The sequence below is a fragment of the Sorex fumeus genome, unplaced genomic scaffold (genome assembly GCF_029834395.1).
Source record: "Sorex fumeus unplaced genomic scaffold, SorFum_2.1 ptg000110l, whole genome shotgun sequence".
NCBI classification, from domain to species: Eukaryota; Metazoa; Chordata; class Mammalia; order Eulipotyphla; family Soricidae; genus Sorex; species Sorex fumeus.
In genome coordinates this window covers 1,224,879-1,242,464 of record NW_026606167.1, presented here as the reverse complement: position 1 = coordinate 1,242,464, position 17,586 = coordinate 1,224,879, and the positions used below count along the sequence as shown (strand labels likewise).

The 17,586-nt window shown below is 60.9% G+C and overlaps 2 protein-coding genes across 6 annotated transcripts in view; one reads left to right on the top strand and one right to left on the bottom strand.

The window, feature by feature from the left end:
* Positions 1–97: 97 nt before the first annotated feature.
* On the top strand, positions 98–5,300 carry TRIP13 (thyroid hormone receptor interactor 13). 2 transcript variants are annotated; one of them, XM_056135075.1, is made up of 13 exons: positions 98–201; positions 474–639; positions 1,435–1,564; positions 1,777–1,832; positions 2,211–2,301; positions 2,400–2,472; positions 3,430–3,493; positions 3,730–3,816; positions 4,022–4,128; positions 4,278–4,431; positions 4,609–4,694; positions 4,984–5,053; positions 5,157–5,300. In XM_056135075.1, exons 1-13 carry the CDS (start codon positions 110–112, stop codon positions 5,250–5,252), a joined length of 1,272 nt encoding a protein of 423 aa, XP_055991050.1. In that variant the 5' UTR covers positions 98–109; the 3' UTR covers positions 5,253–5,300. The 2 variants fall into 2 exon arrangements, with proteins under 2 accessions (XP_055991050.1, XP_055991049.1); XM_056135074.1 differs by having other exon boundaries at positions 4,582–4,694.
* Positions 5,301–9,276: 3,976 nt separating this feature from the next.
* SLC12A7 (solute carrier family 12 member 7) overlaps positions 9,277–17,586 on the bottom strand; it is a 42,361-nt gene continuing 34,051 nt past the window's right edge. For 2 of the 4 annotated variants that reach the window (XM_056135079.1, XM_056135081.1), the window contains exons 17-25: positions 17,279–17,447; positions 16,031–16,226; positions 15,772–15,941; positions 15,455–15,586; positions 15,257–15,364; positions 13,596–13,771; positions 13,251–13,265; positions 10,845–10,978; positions 9,277–10,308 (exon numbers count right to left, since the gene is read on the bottom strand). In XM_056135079.1, the coding sequence (XP_055991054.1) occupies positions 10,217–10,308; positions 10,845–10,978; positions 13,251–13,265; positions 13,596–13,771; positions 15,257–15,364; positions 15,455–15,586; positions 15,772–15,941; positions 16,031–16,226; positions 17,279–17,447 (1,192 nt within the window). In that variant the 3' untranslated portion in view covers positions 9,277–10,216. The remainder of the gene's footprint in view (positions 10,309–10,844; positions 10,979–13,250; positions 13,266–13,595; positions 13,772–15,256; positions 15,365–15,454; positions 15,587–15,771; positions 15,942–16,030; positions 16,227–17,278; positions 17,448–17,586) is intronic. The other 2 variants (XM_056135080.1, XM_056135082.1) reach the window with 1 other exon arrangement.

Here is a 17,586-nt window from a genome sequence, read left to right as displayed (position 1 = left end):
CCGGAAGTGCCCCGCCCGCAACCGCGAGCTGTTCCGGGTCAGGGCAGCGCGGCAGGTTTGAGCGGCGGCAGCCACTGTCTGACCGGGTCTCCGCCGCCCCGACGGTGCCATGGACGAGGCCGTGGGCGACCTGAAGCAGGCGCTGTCCTGCGTGACCGACAAGCCCGCGGTGCACGTAGAGGTGCACCAGCGCGCCAGCAGGTGAGCGCGACCCCGCGGGGTCCCCCGAGCCAAGGCCGAGCTTGGCTGCAGGTCGCCCCGGGGAGGGGCGGGGCGGGGGCCGCCGGGAGCCTCGCCGGGAAGCGGCTCCCTCGGTGCAGGCCGGGTCTAGGGACCGCGCGCCCCCCGTCCTGCACGCAGAGCCCGGGCCGAGCCGCTGTGCGACCCGCACACGCCCTGAGCTGCCTTGTGCACGCATGCCAGCCCTCGCACATTGCAGCCCTCTGACCCCTGGTGCTCTGTGCCGGCCACAGCACCGCCAGGATGGACGACATAAGGCAGAGAGTCCAGAAGCTGCTCAACCGACACAGCATTGTGTTCGGGGACTACACCTGGACCGAGTTTGACGACCCTTTCCTGAGCAGGAACGTGCACTCAGTGGCCATCGTGGACACGGAGCTGAAGGCAAAAGACCTCCAGGTGATGGAGCCAGGGTGGGCGGCACAGGCCCCATCCTGAACTGCCACTTGAGGCCAGACCCAGAGAGAGGGCCGAGAGAGCTCAGTGACTGCAGGTGCTGCTGCCTCGTCTGATTCTGTCTGGGTTCTGGGAGGGGTCCGCCTGGCCCTTCTCAGACCCAGGAACAGTGCGGGCACTAAGGGCATCTCTTTGTACCCGGATGTCCACATTCAGTTCTGGGCACCATATGTGGTTCTCAGACCTGCTCAGGAGTCATCTCTGAACACAGCCGGGTGTCCCCATCACAGAACAAAGATGTTATAACGACTGGAGCCTTGTCCCCGTTGGCTTGCGAAAGACTCGGGGTGGGCTCTTCATCTCTCTCCGTTTCTCAGGGTCTCTGGCTCTACTGTGTGTGGGCTGGATAGGGGCTGCCCACAGCCCTGAAACCAACCAGCAGTACCAAGGACGGGTCTGGGGCCATCTGTGTGCAGAGCTTATGCTCAGCCCTGCTCCTGCCGTGCCAGTCCGAGGGAAGTAGCCATCACATGCCACCTGGGGCTCAGCTGGGAGGGGGACTGTGCCATCTGCAGGCAGGCAGAGAGCAGGTGCGCATCCCCAGGTGGGTGTGGGCGATGCTGGGCCCGAGGTGCCTGTCACACAGTGCTGGCTGTCTCTGGTGTGGCTGTGCTGGTGCCTGGTGGCCAGGGCTAGACTGCTTCTTCTGGGCAGAGGGGAGAGGACATGTGTGGGCGTGAGCAGGCTTGGACCTGTGGGGTCTGGTTGAGCTCCCACCACTGCATTCTTCTGCCGCAGCCCATCAACCTGAGCGCCTGCTCCGTGGCACTCCACATCTTCCAGCTGAATGAGGACGGCCCGAGCAGTGAGAACCTGGAGGAAGAGGCCGAGAACATCGTCGCCGCCAACCACTGGGTGCTGCCGGCAGGTGTGGGGCCAGCCCTGGGCTGTGTGTGGTTGGTCCGACCTCGGTGCCCACCTGCCTTGGGGACCACCTGGGAACAGCTCACACTGCTGAGTGCTCAGGAGTGGGTGTGATGCCTGTGCTGTGCTTTAGGGAAGGGAACTCTGTGGGGGGGGGGGGAGGGGGGCTTCTCTCAGGTCTGTCGCCTGCCCCGTGATGGGCTCTCGTCCCCACAGCCGAGTTCCACGGGCTCTGGGACAGCCTGGTGTATGACGCAGAGGTCAAGTCACATGTGAGTTGTTGCCCCGTCCCCAGTCCCGTGATCGTGGGGGTGTTGTGCCCGTCCCTGCCTTTGGAGGGTGCATGGAGACTGCTTACCAGTGCCATGTTCTGGGCTCTGTCCTTTAGGGAACCCCGCAGGAGAAGGGTCGCCCAGGGGACAGCCCGCTCCCACCCCTGAGCCCTCAGGGACCCTACCTGGGGCTACCCCAGGGGACCCTCAACACGGCGAGGCCTGTGCTGGGGTTCCCACATTTTCTACTGGGTACCAGCCCCAGACTGGGCCACAGGGTGGCCTTGTCCCCATCCCCAACCTGCAAGCCCAGGCTCTTGCTCGCTCTCCCTTCCCCCTCTCCTCGGTCCCTGTGCCTCAGTGCCCTTGCCCACCCAGCTCCTGGACTACATGATGACGACACTGCTGTTCTCAGACAAGAAGGTGGACAGCAACTTGGTGGCCTGGAACCGTGTGGTGCTGCTGCATGGTAGGGCTGGACCGCAAGGCAAAGGGGACGGGGTGGGGCTTCCTACTGAGTTGCTGCTGACCACCATTTCCTCCCCCCCACCCCTCTGGCCATTCCAGGGCCCCCAGGGACCGGGAAGACGTCACTGTGCAAAGCTCTGGCCCAGAAGCTGAGCATTCGGCTCTCCGGCAGGTACATGACGGCAGAAGTGCCTGCACCCCCTACCCTGGTGGGGCACTGCTGGCCCCTGGGCCCCAGGCTGGTGTCCAGTCATCACACCTGCCTCATTTGACCCTTGTCCAGTCGGTGTCTTTCCCCTTTTTTTGAGTGCCACGTGACCTGCTGCACCACCTGCCCTGCCCTGGTTTGTTAGGGATGAGGTGAGGGTCCCACTGAGCTGACCATCTTGCCCAGGGTCTCAGCCCATGTGGGGTCCGGGGCTCCCTCAGGCTGTCTGCAGCTCAGGGTCCTACCTCTTACATGGCCCTTTAGGAGCGACCACCAGTCCCTCAAACTGGTGTGGAGAGCACGCTCAGTCATGAGCACAGGAGCCCTAATTAGAGCTGCTCACATGGGTGCTCTCAAAACACAGGGCCAGCACTTTCTGAAACATTCTGGAGCTCTGGCTGTGACCCCCAGAACAGTGCTTTCTAGAATGTTCTGAAGCTCTGGCCATGCCCTGTGGGCTCTTCACCCCTGTGTTCACACTGGCCGCAACTAGACAAAAGCAGAAAGCCATGAGTGGGCATGAGTTACTCTCCAGGGCTCAGCCCCCAGCCCTCTGCAGTAGTACTGGCTGTGAGCCTGTCCGCACCTCTCTTGCCGCCCCCCTGCGCTTTTGACCCTACTGTCCTGGAGCAGGGGTGCAGCTACCTCTCCCCTCCTGTGGGCTTCCCTGCCCAGCTGAGTGCCAGGTTGGGGCTGTCACTTCTGCCTTGTCCAGGTGGGTTTACGGCATGGTAGTGACCCGAGCTGCAGAGCCCGGGAGTGAGTCTGTGCTGGTGACTTGTGGTTCTGCCCTGGGGCTTGGGGCCACATCTGCCTCTTGGTCTGGTGCTGGCTGCTAGCCAGGCTGAGGGACTGTCTGGCTCAGCCTTCGCCTGCTTCTGTGGGGCCGGGTGGTGGTGGTAACCTGCCTGTGTCGTGCAGGTTCCGGTATGGGCAGCTGATCGAGATCAACAGCCACAGCCTGTTCTCCAAGTGGTTCTCAGAGGTGAGGCGCCCAGGGAGGGTCCCTCAGGAGCTTGGGGAGGTGGATGAGGGGCCTGCGGCGGAAGACTGCCATGGTGCCTCCTAGGCACTGTGCCAGCTGCAGGGAGAGGAAGACACACGCTTCCCTGCCAGCCTGGAGTCCCCTAGGAAGTGGCCCCAACAGGCCTTTGTTAGGAGGCAGCGGGTGGTGGGAGTGAGGGGCTCTGGGCAGCCCTTGAGCCCCGCACTCCCCTCCAGAGTGGCAAGCTGGTGACCAAGATGTTCCAGAAGATTCAGGACATAATCGATGACAAAGACGGGCTGGTGTTTGTGCTCATCGACGAGGTGGGACCCAACAGCTAAGCCCTGGCCAGAGACACCACACATGCACACACCACACAACGCATGCGTATTCAGATCTGTGAGTGGGCAGACGTGCGTCTGTATAGGTAGACACGCATCCACATATGCATTGTGTGGGCACATGCACACGAGCACATATAAATACGTGGGCCCAAGACACACACACGCTGACCATGCTGCCCTGCAGGTGGAGAGCCTCACCGCTGCCCGCAGCGCCAGCAGGGCGAGTGCAGAGCCCTCCGACGCCATCCGTGTGGTGAACGCAGTCCTCACCCAGATCGACCAGATCCAGAGGTGCGGCCTGGGGGCAGCCCTCTGTTCCCCCCCCCCCCCCCCCCCCCGCCACTCAGTTTTCGGTGCTGGGGCCTGGGCATGATCCTCCAGGCAGACACGGGTGGGTGAGGGGAAGGGGGTTGCAGGCCTGAGCCTACCCGCCCTTCTAGGCACTCCAATGTGGTGATCCTGACCACGTCTAACATCACTGAGAAGATCGACCTGGCCTTTGTGGACCGTGCGGACATCAGGCAGTACATCGGGCCGCCCTCAGCCGCTGCCATCTTCAAGATCTACCTCTCGTGTTTGGAGGAGCTGATGAAGGTGGGCCTCAAGCTGGGCACAGGCGGGTGGGGGGTATGGAGCAGCCAGGCCCCACCACCAGGGTTGGACACCAGGACATCCCCAAGAGGCAAGCGTGCTCTGACCGGCCTGCGGGGTGCTGCCCCCTGCCCTGACCGGCCTGTCCCCCAGTGCCAGATCATCTACCCGCGGCAGCAGTTGCTGACGCTGCGTGAGCTGGAGATGATCGGCTTCATCGAGAACAACGTGTCCAGGCTGAGTCTACTGCTGAGTGACATCTCCAGGTGCGGCCTGGCAGGGTCAGGGGGCCCTTAGTACCAGCTGCAGAGCCTGAGAAGTGGGCAGAAGGAAGCATGGATGCTGTGGCTTTCAGGGCTAGGGGGAGGGGTGAGGTTCATGGTGTTATCTGCCATGGGAGCAGGGATTGTCGAGGTGAGCCAGCTGCGGGGCTCTGGGAGAGCCCCAGGTAAGGAGCTTGGGAAAGATGAAGGGCTCGGGCAGTGGTGGAGGTGCAGGTCCTGGGCTCTCGGCCGCCCACCCACCCATCACAGACCCAGTCAAATCTGCCCACAGGAAGAGTGAGGGCCTCAGTGGCCGCGTCCTGCGGAAGCTGCCTTTCCTGGCCCACGCCCTGTACATCCAGGTGAGCCCCGTACTGTCCTTGTCCAGCTCAACACCTCAGCCCTGCACCGGCGGGTGGCCGTGGACCCTTGAGGACCCACACCACCTGCTGCCCTTCCTTCCAGGCCCCCACGGTCACCATCGAGGGCTTCCTCCAGGCCCTCTCACTGGCAGTGGACAAGCAGTTTGAGGAGAAGAAGCAGCTGTCGTCCTGCACGTGACGTAGCTGCCTGCCATGGGATATGGGCAGCCCCATCCTCGAGGGCCCCTCGCCCATGAGTGGGTCATGTCAGGACTCTGGCTCCGCCCCTGCCACTGTATCTTGCAGTCTCGGTGTGCCTGTGGCCGCTGCCCCTGAGGTGCGCATCTGGGAGCCAGTTTGGGTGGGGCCTGAGGCTGGATCCACTAAGGGGTGCCGGCGGTTTCTAGCCAGAGGCTGCAGGCCTTGTCCTGGTGTCATAGGGCCACTGCTCGGCCTCTTGCCCTTGTGTTTGTTAAAGAACGTGTGGTCTTTTGTTAACAGAGCTTGGAAAATTAAAGCTTTCTCCAGAATGTTCTCATTTGGGGCTAGAAAAATAGTATGGTGGCTAGCGCATTTGCCATGCAAGTGGCCAACCTGGGTTTGATCCTGTGTGGACCCTGAGCACAGAAAGCAGAATCTCATTTTCATTCTCCTCTCACTACCTAACTTGTGACTTCACTGAGTCAGTTTCAGCCTGAGTTAATGTATTGTGGCAGTGTGAGCAGAGATGGTGGGAGAGGGTGGGCCAGGTTTGCATCATTCCAGGAGTCCAGTCCCGGGTGAGAAGGAATAGCCCTGAGGTGAGGGACTGAGGTGGGATTGGGACTGAGTGGAGAGATAGGACACAAGCTTCCTGCAGGGGGACGGAGGGCCCCAGCCCAGTGCCCAGAGCACCAGCCCCAAGTGAGCTGCCACCGAGGCTAAACGCTTCTCCGGCCCCACAGCCTCTGCAGTCGTGTGTATGCAAGCCAGTTTGACATGCCTGTGTGTGTGCGTGCACGCACATGTGCCCGTGTGCGCGCCTGCATGTGTCTGCCTGCCGTACCTGCATGCATGTGTTTATGTGCATGTGTGCCTGCCGTGCCCGTGCCGTGTGCCCATGGGCCGTGTCTGCATGTCTCCTCCAGGGCCTTCCTAGGTCTGGCAGGTGGAGCCTGTCTGGAACTAGAGCTTGCAGAGCTTTGGCCCGGCCTTGCTCTGACACCCCACCAGGGGGCGGTGCAGACACGCCTTGGGTTTTCCATACGCTTCAGGCTCAGTCCTGGGAGCAGCTCGGGCTCTGCCCCTGGCCCCAAGCATCTGTCCAGCCTTTCTTGGAGAGGGGTCCACGCTTCCAGCAAGTGGTATTGAACAGTGCCAGGAGAATTGTGGAAGGAGGGCCTGCTCTCCACCCTGGCCCGAGGCGGGGGCTGAAGGCAAATATTTGCTAGCCTCTGCCCCTACCTGGGAGCGCCTCCCCAGCTCCAGGCGCTCCTTTGCCAAAGCGCATCCACGCACAAAGGCCCCTTTCAGTCCAACGGGACAAGCAGCCGAGCCGGATCCTGCTGGAGCAGAAAGTTCCGGAAGGTTCTGCACCACGGGCACTGGAACAGCTACCTCCTGGGGCTAATGTGGTCAGTTTCCCTGTTGGGACCCCGCCACATGGGTTGGGACTCCTTCACTTCTGTCCTCCAGGACAAGCAGCAAAAGGGGACAGATGAGTGAGATAGCCAGCGCCCCAGCAGGAGGCAGGGTCAGGCCCCCCACAAACACCTTCCCACAGGCCCCCACCATCCTCCCCCCACAGGACCCTGACACCCTCCCCACAGGGTCCCAATACCCCACAGGATCCCATCATCCCCACAGGACCTCTACATCCCCACAGGACTCCGACATCCTCCTCCCCAGGACCCTGACACCCTCCCCACAGGACTCCAACACCCTCCCCACAGGACCCCAACACCTTCCCCACCTGCGTGCATGGAGCATCCAGGAGGCACCAACTGGCCCAGGAGACTGGAGCAGGGCCTGTGGGAACCAAGCCGTAAGGTTCGGGCGACCCAGGGAGAGTAGAGCACGACGGCAAAGACACTGCCTGTGGGGGCTGGACTGATAGTACAGCGGGTAGGACCTTTGCCTTGCACACGGCCAACCTGGGTTCGACTTCCAGCATCCAATATGGTCCCCTGAGCACTGCCAGGAGTGATTCCTGAGTGCAGAGCCAGAAGCAATCCCTGTGCATCCGGAAAGCAAAAAAAAGAAAAAAAAGACAATGCCCGTGGTGGGGGAGCCACACAGGACACGGGCACCACCCTACGTATGGCACCTGCCCTGTAGCCCACCTGGGTGCCAGCAGCACCAGGCAGTGCCAACCAGGGCACCTGGAGCCTTGTGTCCAGCACTGCCCACTGAGCCTTGTACCATTGAAAACTAGCGGGTCAGCACACATTCTAGAACATTCTCAGTTCTGAAATTTTCCAGCCCCACGGGCAGTGGCCACCTGCCCTGCTGGTTCCTGGCACGTCCCTCCAGGAGCCTTGGCTACTTCATGGGACGGGAGCTCCTGCAGTAATAACTCCAGGGCCTGTCTATGGTATATAGTCGCAGTGGAATTACTACTTGGCCTAAGAAAAGATGATTTTCATGATTTGCTTGACTTGCTGCAACATAGTTGGATCTGGAGCAGGTCCTGTGGAGTGAAATTGGCCCGAGAGAGAGGAACAGGCTCAGGATGATCCCTCAGATGCGGGGTATAAAGAAACCTTGTGGGAATATCAGTGCTCAGTGGCACGAGAAAGGAAGAGCAGGATTGCTGGTGCTGGGTGGGAAGTGCGACACTGGGGCCAGTGGGGATGAGCCAGGGAAGGGACCAGTAGGACAGGGGAAGGGGAAAGTGCCTACCACAGAGGCAGACTGGAGAGCAGGGGGGAAACGGCACATGGGTGGAGGGTAATGGCCACTGATGTTGGAACAATGTACGCCTGGAAATCATAAGTACTGTGACTTTGCAATTCAGTGATCCAATTCAAAAACCAAAGGGGGGTAGGGGGGCTAGAGCAATAGCACAGCGGGTAGGGTGTTTGCCTTGCGCGCGGCCGACCCAGGTTCGATTCCCAGCATCCCATATGGTACCCTGAGAACTGCCAGGAGTAATTCCTAAGCGCAGAGCCAGGAGTAACCCCTGTGCATTGTTGGGTGTGACCCAAAAAACAAATGATAAAACATCAAAGGGTTGGAGAGACAGTACAGCAGCATCCCATATGGTGCCCTGAACAATGCCAGGAGCAATTCCTGCGTGTGGAGCCAGAGTAACCTCTGAACACTGCCTGGCATGGCCCCAAAACAACAACAAAATTACACAAAAAATCTTGGATCTGGAGGCAGGAGCGATAGTACAGCGGGTGGGGTGTTATCGAGTTCTATCCCTGGCATCCCATATGGTCCCCCAAGCACCACCAGGAGTAATTCCTGAGTGCAGAGTAAGTAAGTGACCCCTGAGCATCACTGGGTGTGACCCAAAAGGCAAAAAAAAAAAAAAAATCTTGGCTCTGTCAAGCTCAGGGTTGTGGAGGTTGTGGCCCAGCACAGCGGGGCCAGTGGGATCCCCTGGAGAAATGCAGCCGCTCTGAGTGTCTGCACTGGGGCAAAGGGGCAGGGTGCAGGGACGCTGTTCTCCCTGGGAAGCCGTGGGTTTCAGTGCTGGGTCACGGGCCCACCCGGCCACTGGCTGCTTTACTGAGCAGGTCTAGCCCCAGTCCCCTTAGCTGGTGGGGGCATTGGGCCGGCCACTGCTGGGCTGCCCAGGACAGGGTCTAGGCAGCTCCCTTACCCCGTCAGACTGAGCCTGTGCCACTGCTGACAACCCTGGCACAAGGACATCTGGTGGCCCGTGCCAATACCAGGTGCCATCCACCCTCACCCACACAGTCACGTGCCAGCCTCTCCACGGACAACTTTTTAAATATTTCTACTTCAGAAACTCCAATCACTGAGACAGTTGTACAACACCTGTCCCTTTCACCAGTGCATGCTTTCCATCACCAGTGTCCCCAGTTACCCTCCCCCTCCAACCCCACGAACACTCTCTTGCCTGCTGCTGAGCGCAGGACATGCACAGGTGCCCGTGTCTGAAGGCCCGAAAAGGCAGAGGATCCACTGGGGGGGGGGGCAGCCTTTCCTGGGAGAACCCGCCCCCTCCCCTCCTGAGGCCCTGCTTCCACCCCATGGAAATCCTGAGCGGCACAGGCGGTTCCGTACAATTTTTATTCTATGAAAAATCGTACAAAGATGTGTAACCTACAAAAGGGCATAGGGCCCCTGCTGGGCAGGGACAGGGAGCCGCCATCGACGCCAGGAAGCAGCGACCTCACTGGTTGGTCCTGGGATTGGGCTCCCCAGCCCTGTGTGTGGGGTGGGGGGCCCAGGTGAGCACAGGGTGCAGGTGCCCAGGGTGGGGTCCAGCGCAGGCTGCACCCCTCAAGCCATGCCTGGCGCTGGGGTCTCCTCTGCCTGAGCAGTTCAATAAATAAGTGAGGGTGGGGACCCCAGCCCCCACAGGCATGCCCACCCCGGGAAGCAGAGCCAAGTAAAGTGCAGAGTCCAGGAAAGCATGCGACCCACATAGGTCCCCCCGCCCTCCCCGGGGATGCTGGAACTCCCGCAGCGGGCACCATCCCAGCTGCATTCTCACCTGTCAGTGCTCAAGTGAGGACCAAGTGGTCCACGTGAGCTTCCCAGAGCCTGCTCATGGGGCTCCGGGGAGGCTGAGACCCAGCCCCACCCCGAGGACCGGTCCCTTTCAGTGTCCATGAGGTGACCGTGCAGCCCGGAACAGCCCTCTCAGACACGGGAGGCCAAGCGGGAGCCCAGTGCCCAGCCCTCACGCCTGTCTCTTTCACGTGGGCCGCAGAGCTGCATCAGAGTGGTCTCTTGTGGATGCCTGGACGGGGCGGGCCTGACCTGCCCGCCACCAGGACGTGAAGGTCATGCTGAGAAAAGGGTTTCTAGAGCGTGTTGGCATGGCCGGCATGGCCAAGACCATAGCCAGCGTGGCGGCAAATGGCGGTGTTACTGGTCACTGCATGGTTATGAGGTGGCTATGTCCTGGTCACCCCGGGGCGTGAGCCCAGACTCAAGGAGGCCTCTAGGCCTAGTTGGCCGGACCACAGGGCACTGCAGGGGAACTTAGGAGTAGATGGTGATCACCTCCCGGCCGCTGCCCCTCACCAGGAGCACCCTGTTGAGCCCCTCGGTCAGGACCTCGAGAAATTCCATATCTGGAGGGTAGTTAAGGCCACAGCTGCTACTGGGAATGCCTGGCCTAAGGAGGATGGGGAGAAGGGGCCCAGGATGCCCCTGCCTGGAGGTCTGGGGCCAGCATGTGCTCGCAGGGGCCTGGGGGCAGACTGCCGGGAGGGGAGCCACGTGCCCACCAGAGCTGGCCAGACTCAGAGGCAGCCCCAGGCCATGCCCCTGCCATACCATGGCCAGTGGGCACAAGGCGGGCAGGCACCAGCTGGGGGCAGGGTGGACACGGCCTCTCCTGCCAGGACAGGGGCCAGACCTGCCCAGTGCTTTGTCCAGGGCGAGCCCCTTCCTCATAGGGTCTTTGGGGTGCCTGCTGGGTGCCTCACAGGGCCCAGGGGCACCTGCTTCTCAAAGCCTCCGCCCACACACAAGCACACCTGTGCAGGTCACAGGTCCCCAGAGCAGCAGGGGGTTGGCCTGTACAGGGCTGGGGTGGAGGTGGCGGGGAACCCCTTTGCTGTGGGCCTGCAGCTGCAAGAGCGAACTGTGGACAGTGGAAGGATACAGTTCTCGTCGCCCTGCCGGTTGCGGGGAGGCCCGGGCATGTTGAGCAGGACCAGCTGGGCGTCCTGGGACTTGTTGAGGACGACGTCGTTGAGCTTCACAGCCGTGTGCATCCTCCTCACATTGGACTGGTTCCTGCAGGACACGAGGGTCACCAGGGTCCCCAGGGCCCCCGCTAGTCCCCGGCCCGGCCGCACCTGAACCCACAGCTGCTCCTGCCTCTCAGAAGGGCCTGCGAGCTTGGGGGTCCAGGTAGGGCCACAACCAGAGGCTCCACTGGGGACCCAAGGGCTCCTGCTCAGGGCCACGTGGCCGGTAGATGCAGGCAAGCTCAGGGCTGCTGTGGCGATGCCAGCAGGCTAACATGGACAGACAGGCACAGGTGGCGGCAGGAAGCTGGAGCAGGCTGGCACGGGCTCGGGGCGCCCGAAGGCAAGGTGCATGGCCACTCCTGTGTGTCCTGGGGTGAAGAGCCCCGGCTCCATGGCCAATGCATGTGGTCCCCAAACAGCTGGAAACTGTTCCTAGGGGTCATTATCGAGGTCCGCCCAGTCCCCACCCCCAGGGCTGCTGCCACTGGCCACAGCAGGTCCCCATTACACACAGGCCCCGCATGACCCAGCCCCAGCGGGTGCACATGCTGCTCAGGAGACACGATGCTGAGGCCAGCAGAGTGGCCGCTCAGGGCCACACAGGCAACAGGACAGCAGCTGGGCACAGAGCCCTTTAGACACATGGGCGCTGGGAGGATTGTTGGACAGAGACACAGACAGAAACACAGACACACAGGCACGCAGACACAGACACAGAGACAGACACACAGACACAAAGACAGACAGAGACACGCAGATACACAGACACATAGGCACACAGACACAGGCCACCAGGGGCCAGGGAGGTGGCAGAATGTTGTGTCTGCTTGGCCCTGGGCCTGACCTGGCCAGAAGGGGCGACCAGCTGCCCCCTCACTCGTCCCATCTGATGGTCTCAGTGGGCTCATGGGGCCCAGGAAGGCTGGACAGCACATCCTAGACCAGGGGATCCCGGCAACACCCCAGGGTTGGGGGTGGGGAGAGAGGTCACGGAGGCAGAGATCAGAATACAGCTCAGGTCCAGTGAGGCGGGACAGGAGAGGCTGTGTGCCCCCAGCAGCCAGCCAACGAGGAGCAGGGGGACAGCCTCAGGCCAGGCCCAGTTGGCTACATGCCCGCAGCCTACATGGGGCAATGGGGAAGGCCCCGGCCCTCATCAGGGTCAGCTAACCTACTACGCAGAGGAGCAATACACATGGCCCAGCCACCTTCTAGAAGCTTCTGCCAGCTCCATAGACAGGTTGAGGCCGGGACCCCGCCCACTCACTCTGAGCAGCCCTCAGGGCTGCCCCCTTCAAGAGCCTTTGAGGGGGCACAGGCTGGTGCTGCTCGTGCCCCTCGGTGCACGCGGGCGGGTGCAGGGAGCCAAGTGCAGTCCCCACACACCCCTCCAGGCAGAGCCGTGGGGACAGGATGTGGCGGCTTCCTGGGGTGGGGACAGGCTCTCAGGGTGAGCAGTGTGGGGTGAAGCAGAAGAGGCGCGACGCCAGCGCGAGGCAGTACCACAACACAGACTGCCAGCCACATGTGCCCCTTACCCGGTGGCTTCCAGAACCCACACGGCGCCCACATAGTGGGGTTGGCAAGTTCTGGGAGCCGCTTGGACAGAGGAGCAGGACTACCTAGGAGCTAGGGGAGGTAGCAGCTCCAGCAAGCTCGTGGATACAACCATGTTCACACACATGACACATGCACACAAGGAATTCACACAGACAGAATCCTCCAGAGTGTACACACGGAACCTGCACATACACACAGGGAATCACACACGGAAACAGCCTGAGTGCGCATATGGACACAAGCACAAGTGCATCTACACACACATGCACACAGGGATTCACACCTGGAAATAGCCTGACTGAGCGCATGGACACAAGCACACATTTCCATCTACACACACATATACACATAGGAAGTCACACAGGGAAACAGCCTGCGTGCGCACACGGACACAAGCACACATGTGAGTCGACACACACATACAGGGGGATTCACACTGGGAAACAGCCTGTGTGCACATACGGACACAAGCACATGTGGATACATAAACACATGTACACATATGTACAAACCTGGGTATACACAGACATGGAAACATGCCTCATGCGCACACTGACATACAGGACACATACACGCAGGTGCATGTGTGCACAGGGACATGGACATACAGACACGCGGGGGACACACATGCACATAGGGCTAGGCACACACGCTCACATAAGGCCATGCGTACAGGACACACACACACATGCCGTGCACATGTGGTACATGCAAGGCGCCAATACTAAAGCTTCTTAATGAGGCGAGTGACTTACAGGCTTCCCCATTCTCTACAGGGAGAGAAGAACAAGGACAGGTTACTTCCAGGCTGAGCTCGCTACCCCGGGCCTGCCCGCCCTGGAAAGCCTCCCGACTGGTGGTCTGGGGTCAGCTCTACACTGAGGACCTGAGGCCGTCAGAGCTGCTAAGCTCAGAGCTCTGGGCAGCGGCTGGGGGCAGCCCTCACTCTCAGTGGTCAAAGCTGGGAGGGTCTGGAAACCCCAACTTCTAGTGCCCCCTCATATTCGGGCAAGAGATAAGACCCCTCCATCCAGGCACTCAGCCCGGCTCCCGGACCCCTCACTGAGCTGGAACCCTCCCTCACGGCCGGGCACACTCACGGCTTCATGAAGATGTCTTTGAACGCAGACGTGCCGTGGTCTTTGTTCCTGTGCTTCTCCGCGGTCAGCTTCTCCTTTGTCCATGTCATCTGCACCCGATCTGGCGTCGCTGGGGCCGGGGCCTTGGCAGCCGTGGAGGCATGGGCTGCTGTGTTCCTGTCGTGGATCAGCTGAGCCTGGGAGAGGGCAGGCACAGGGTTCCTTAAAGCCACAGCCTCTGCAACACCGGTCAAGAGACTGAAAACCACCACCTGGGCTGGACCCATGGGACCAAGGACGTGTGAGCGGCTGGACCCAGAGTCATGGAGCCTTACGGCCTCTCTGCTGGGCGCCCACACCAACACCTGCAATGCTAGCCTCCTCTCCCAGCTTTCCTGCTTGGCCCTGGAAGCCACCTGAGAGACACAGGACTCATGTGGAAGTGCCTGAGCCCAGCACACGCTGCCTACCCAGCAGTACTCCCAGAACCCACCATCCTCACCCCACGTGTCTATTAGCACACTCACACCTATGCCCCAGTCTACCCCATCCTCTAGCCCTGCCATCCGGCCCCAGTGTCCGTGTCCAACCCGTCCACCTGCCCACCTCCCACCTCCCACATATCTACTACCCGACACACATAACCACCTTGTCGATATCTGGGCCATCAACCGTCATACTACACCTTCTATCCCTTCTACTATCTGATCCATCTGCACCCTCTATCCATCACCCACCCTGTCCATAGCCAGCCTACCACCCATCCATCTCACCCTCTATCCATCACCCACCCTCGTCTACTATCTGGCTCATCACCATCCATCTACCACCTCCACACACAACCCACCTATCCATCCCACACCCAACCCCCCACTCACATCCATCCACCAACCCACCCATTCACCCCGTCTTAGTAAGAGTCACCAGTGGGCCCCAGACAGCACCGCTCTACCTCATCTGCCATAGCAAGATCTGGGGCTTCTGGACAAGTAGCTGAGAGCCCGAGAAGCCCATTGTTCTCAGACCTGTGAGTCATCACTGGTGCTAGGGCTCTGGGTCACCGGCTGCCAGGACACAGATCAAGGTACATGCTACTCGTGACCTTTATACACTTGGACCTTCTTCGAGGTTCCGCCCAGGCCCACAGCATGCTCAAGTATGTAGGAGACACTCAAGCCACTGCTGTGTGGCAGATGTCCAGCTGCCAGTCACTAGGCAGCAATGTCCAAGTGATACCATCTACGTGCACAAATAAATGTGCACACCCACTCACAGATACAAGCACAAAGGCACAACACACCAATGCACTCACACAGGAATGCGAACAGGCACACACACACACACACACCCATGTCTGTGTACATACGAATATCCATGTACCCACACAGGAACACAAACAGGCACAGGGAGACATGCACCCATGTCTGTGTACACACAAATACCCAGGTACCCACACAGGAACACAAAACAAGCACATACATCAAGCACACACATATATTTACCCACGTCTGTGTATACACAATACCCATGCACCCGCAGACGACGCTAACATGCATGCACACACATATGTGCACCCATGTCTGTACATACCCATGTACCTACATATGCACAGAAGCCCTAGCAGAGACATGTGCCACCACTACAGTCATATATGAGAAGCACACGGGCACGTGTGCACACACCTCTCTCTCCTGCTCTGTCTTGGACAGCTGCATCTGCTTCAGCATCTGGGACCGCTGCTCCATCATCAGTGTCTTCTCATAGGTGAAGGCAGAAATGTCGTTCTCCACCTGTGCAACCGGAGCAGAGCGGTCACCGCCAGAGTAGAAGAAGCCTCCCGCACCTGCCCACCTGTCCCCAACTGCTGCCCCCGGCCTCACCATCTCCACCACCTCCACTTCGGCGCTGATGCGCAGATGGTAGAGGAACATCTGGAGATCCTTCTTCATCTGGATACTGTTGTCATCCACCTGGGCCACCGTGAAGATGCGCATCCGACACTTCCTCCACACCTGTTGGGCGTGGGGCTGAGCAGGGGGGGCCGGTGGGGCTTCCCACAGACCTCTGATGCCTGGCCCCTGCCCCTGCATCCCACCTGCACCCACAGACCCTGACAACAGCCCCCCAGTCCACCCATTACAACCCTGTGGAACCAGGTGCCTTCCACCACCCGGCCACCCCGCCCCGACCCCCGCACCTTGTGCTGGCGCAGCAGGAAGGGCAGCAGCATGAGCAGGCCCCCGTCGTGCACAACCCACCACACGTCAATGTGCCCGTCACTGAAACGCTCCTGGTTCTGTGGGAATAGGTCCACGTTCTTGGCCACCAGCAGGGCCTGCTGTGCCGCCGTGGTGTCACGCACGGTGTCTGCAGAGAAGCAAGGGGGTCAGGGGGCTCCTGCGGGGCCACAGGGTCCCAGGAGCCCCCTGGGGTGGGCTGCCCCGCAGGACGCGCACCCACGAAGTTCCTCCAGGAGAAGGGGTCGTCCTGCTGCTTCCAGCGCTCAGGCCACGCCATGAGCACCGTGTTGTGCTTCATGCCGCCCAGGCCAGCAGACTGGATGAGGTGCGACATGCCGTCCCGCAGGGACGAGGACACCACCAGCTGGCAGAAGCCTTTGGTCTTCTCGGCGCCCATCAGAGAGCGGATGTTCTGGGGGGGGTGAGGGGGGTGAGTGCACAGCCCCAAATGGGCATAGCCTTGGCGCCAGTGCTTAGAAGCCAGTCAGGTACACCCGCCGCAGTCAGCAGTGGGCTTTGGCGTGCCCTGGCCTGAGCCGGTCACTCGACCAGTCTCTGCTAAACTAATCGGCAAAGGACAGACTCGGTGCAGGACCTGAGAATCTCCATTCTCAGGGAGCCTGGGCCTCGCCTGAGAGCTGAGTGCCCAGTGAGAGCGTGCCTCTTACCGGAAGCCCACACCTTCTTGGATACGCCCCACCCAGCCTGGTTCTGCCCCTGAGATCCACACCCACACACGCACATGCACAAACACACATAACACATGTGCACAGAAGCACACAAGTGCGCTCACAACTGGTGCTCAGTCCTCCAGGATTCCCCGTGGACCCCTGAACTGGGCAGGCCCATGAGACCCACCCGCAATCCCAGCATCTGAGTGTCTAACTGCAGCCCAGGGAGCAAAGACCACTCAGAAGGCAGGTGCATGGCCCTGCATGCACCAGCACTGCCGGGGGGGGGGGGCCCAGCTCCCCCAAAAAACACATGACAGAGTGGGGGGCTGATCAGGGGCATAGGGAAGGGGCTTGAGAGATACCATTCTGGGGGTAAGTCCCCTGAGCTCTGTGCCCATCCTCCACTGTCCTGACTCAGTGGGGGACTGCACCACGTGCCCCCGACCTCCCAGAATGTTCCATGCCTGCCCACCAGGACCAGCTGAGTCACCTCAGCGATGCTCACCTGTGTGCGGCCTCCTGAACTGCCCCCCCACTGCCCCTGGGACCTACCTCCTGAGTTGCCTCCCACGTCCCCCTGGGACCCACCTCTTAGGTTGCCATCCCATCCCCCTGGGACGCACCTCCTGGGCAGCTCCCCATACTCGCCTGGGACCCACTTCCTGGACTGGCCCCCACACACCCCAATAGGAGCTACCTCCCCACAGCCCCCCAAGGCCCACTTTCTGGCAACCCCACACACAGCCCTGGGACCCAACTCCTGGGCTGGCCCCCACACCCCTGGTCCCACCTCCTCTGCCCTCTGGGCCTCCTTGTGCTTGTCCAGGTAGGTGCCCTCCAGCACAGAGCCCACGATGGTCAGGCCCTTGCCCGCCTTTAGCTGTGCAGTGAAGGATAGGAGCCGGGGGTGCTTGACACGCTGCTCCGAGTCCAGGCTCAGCATCACCAGCACCTGAGGCCTGCAGGGTGGACAGCAGCTCACAGGGGCAGGGGGAACCACAGTCCCAACACACCACATGGCTGCCCACCCGACGACCACATGCCCAGACCTGGATTCAGCCCCCGGCACCGAGGGCTGGCTGCTGGCCCTGCCCGCGG